Genomic DNA, 2804 nt, shown 5'->3' with positions numbered 1-2804 from the left:
ACCTGGCTAATTTTTGATTTATTGTAGAGATGAGGTCTCCCCAAGTTGCCCAGGTGGGTCTCGAACCTGCGGGCTCAGGCAATCCATGCACCTTGGCTTCCCAAAGTGGTAGGATTACAGGATGAGCCACCAAGCCCGGCCTACTGGCAGTTTTTAAAGCTAGGTCAGAAAATGTGGATGCACACAACATTGAATAAAAATGTGACACATGCAAAGTGCGAGGGTTTAAGTTTTTAAGATTCACAGTAATAACTCTAAAATGATGATAAATTGTAAAAGGCTCTGTGAGTACTCAACATCGTTAACTGACGGGGGAAAAAAAAAAACCCATGGGATCTCTGAGGCAGAAGTTTGTGCTCCTGGACACTAAATACCAAAATAAGGACTGGTTAGTATCAAAGCAGAAAGTTTCACTGAATTTCCCTTTGTTAAATTTACTTCATCTTATAATCTGCTTGGCACTAACATAATGAAGAAATCATGATGGACTAGCACAGACTGCTCTGCACCTGGAGCAAAGGCTTTCCTTTTAGCCACCAGAGCCCTGTTAGAAAACTGAAGCCATGGGTTGGTTACCACTGTAACGGGATCACTGAACCTGACATGGAGATGAAAAGACAGGAAGCTCTCACCATCTGGAATATGCAGTATCAGCCAGTCCTGTTTTGCACAATAACGAATAACATGGCAAAGACTGAGGGTTTTTCCCGTTCCCTTCTCCCCATCTAAAGTACGTGTTGTCAAAGAAAACATCACCAGAAGAGATACGTCTACTGTCAATAGTAATATTGCATTTCTTCTTTTCCCTCATTTGAAGGGAGAAAGCATTAGCTCCGGAGGGCCCAGGCAGGCAGGAAAGGATACAGAGAAGATATCGTACAGCTGGATGAGCAAAATTGGTGTTTTTCAGGCAACGCAGAAGCTCTAGGGCTGGTTTCCTTACCATCAGGCAAGCTTCATGTAATGTTTTCACCTGATAAACCAGGGAGGAGAAAGGAGAGGGTGAGGTGTGGAACTTCTAGCCAGTTCTTGGTACATACACTTTGCCTAAAATGGCAACCAAGAACATCAAATTGCATGTCTTCAATTTATTCAGAGGCTAGGCTGGTATTGGATTGAAAAATCTGTCTACATAATTTATTTACAAGCTGAAATACATTATTTCACACCAGGTAACATACTAGTCAGCTTTTGATTATTATGGAAGCCTAGATATTATATAAGTTAACTGAAATCTATAAATAATTCAGACATCTCATAACATTACTACGTATAACACTTAGGGTCAATGTATATATGAAAAGCACATAAAACGCTTGTCGACGCATCTGACACATGGCAAGCATTCAATAAGCATTCATTCTTTAAAATTTACTTTTAGTTAATTCTTATAACTATAACCACCTGGCTTTTCTCTAGAACTACAAACATAGTTCAGGAGCAGGTGTGACCAGCTGCCCCACAACTATGAGGCCACACCTCACAGAACCAGCCACTGACATGTAGAGCTTATGTGTTCATTCCCCTTTTGTAGCCATAATACTTTGGTGGAGAAAATGTGGGAAGCTTTTATATGTGTTTAAAAGTGATTTTCAAGGAAAGTATTTAATTATGTCTATTGAGAAGAATAAATATTTGACAAATACTATTTAGATTAAATACATTAAATATATTAGATAAAGCTTAAAAAATAGTGTTGATATTAAAAAAAAAATCCTAACCAGACAATTGGATTGGTGTAGGAATTGAGAGCTAAGTCCAAACTTAATGGAAAGCGCAATCTTCAAATAGCCATCTTAGGTGATATGACAGTACTAAAATACACAAACAATAGAGAGGAGGTGGCCTTCAAATAAATGGAAATGACAGCCAAGCACAGTGGCTCATGCCTGTAATCCTAGCACTTTGGGAGGCGGAGATAAGAGCATTGCCTGAGTCCAGGGATTCAAGACCATCCTGGGCAAATTGGCGAGACATCATCTCTCCAACAAATCAAAAAATTAACCAAGCGTGGTGGCTCCTGCCTATAGTTCCAGCTACTTGGAAGGTTGAGGCGTAAGTATCCCTTGAGCCCAGCATGTTGAAGCTGCGGTGGCTGAGAGTGTGCCACTGCACTAGACAGAGTGATACTCCAACTAGAAAAAAAAAAAACAGCAAAAAAGAAATAAAGATAGAACCTCACAACCCTGAAGCTAAATATTGTATTGGAAATGTCTTGGAGCAGTTTAAAGTGCTATTACAGATGATTTCTTCTGGTAGTGTACTATTTCCAATCTTATTATTATTTTTTTTGGAGTTGAAGTCTCGCTGTATCACCCAGGCTGGTGTGCATGCTCACAGCCAACACAGCCTGACCTGAGCTCAGGTGATCCTTTCACCTCAGCCTTCCAAGTAGCTGGAACTATAGGCGTGCACCACCATGCTTAGCTAATTTTTAAAAAAATTTATCGTAGAGGCTGGGCTCGGTGGCTCAGCCTGTAATCCAAGTACTTTGGGAGGCCGAGGTGAGTGGAATGTCTGAGCCCGTGGGTTCGACACCCTCCTGGGCAACTTGACAAGACCTCATCTCTACAACAAATCAAAAATTAGCCGGGCGCGGCAGCGCGCGTCTGTAGTTCCAGCTACTTGGAAGGATGAGGTGAAAGGATCACCTGAGCTCAGGTCAGGATGTGTTGGCTGTGAGCATGCACACAAGCCTGGGTGATACAGCGAGACTTCAACTCCAAAAAAAATAATAATAAGATTGGAAATAGTACACTACCAGAAGAAATCATCTGTAATAGCACTTTAAACTGCTCCAAGAC

The 2804-nt window shown here is 41.2% G+C and overlaps 1 protein-coding gene across 1 annotated transcript in view; it reads right to left on the bottom strand.

The window, feature by feature from the left end:
• Positions 1-2804, bottom strand: part of LOC103275841 (28S ribosomal protein S29, mitochondrial-like) — an 18456-nt gene that overhangs the window by 10638 nt on the left and 5014 nt on the right. The window contains exons 2-3 of the mRNA XM_021706565.1: positions 865-973; positions 633-725 (exon numbers count right to left, since the gene is read on the bottom strand). Of these exons, the coding sequence (XP_021562240.1) occupies positions 633-725; positions 865-973 (202 nt within the window). The remainder of the gene's footprint in view (positions 1-632; positions 726-864; positions 974-2804) is intronic.

This window comes from Carlito syrichta, unplaced genomic scaffold (genome assembly GCF_000164805.1).
Source record: "Carlito syrichta isolate Samal-C Ts95f unplaced genomic scaffold, Tarsius_syrichta-2.0.1 Scaffold315800, whole genome shotgun sequence".
NCBI lineage: Eukaryota > Metazoa > Chordata > Mammalia > Primates > Tarsiidae > Carlito > Carlito syrichta.
The sequence above is the reverse complement of the archived record's forward strand: the minus strand, read 5'-3'. Positions and strand labels throughout refer to the sequence as shown.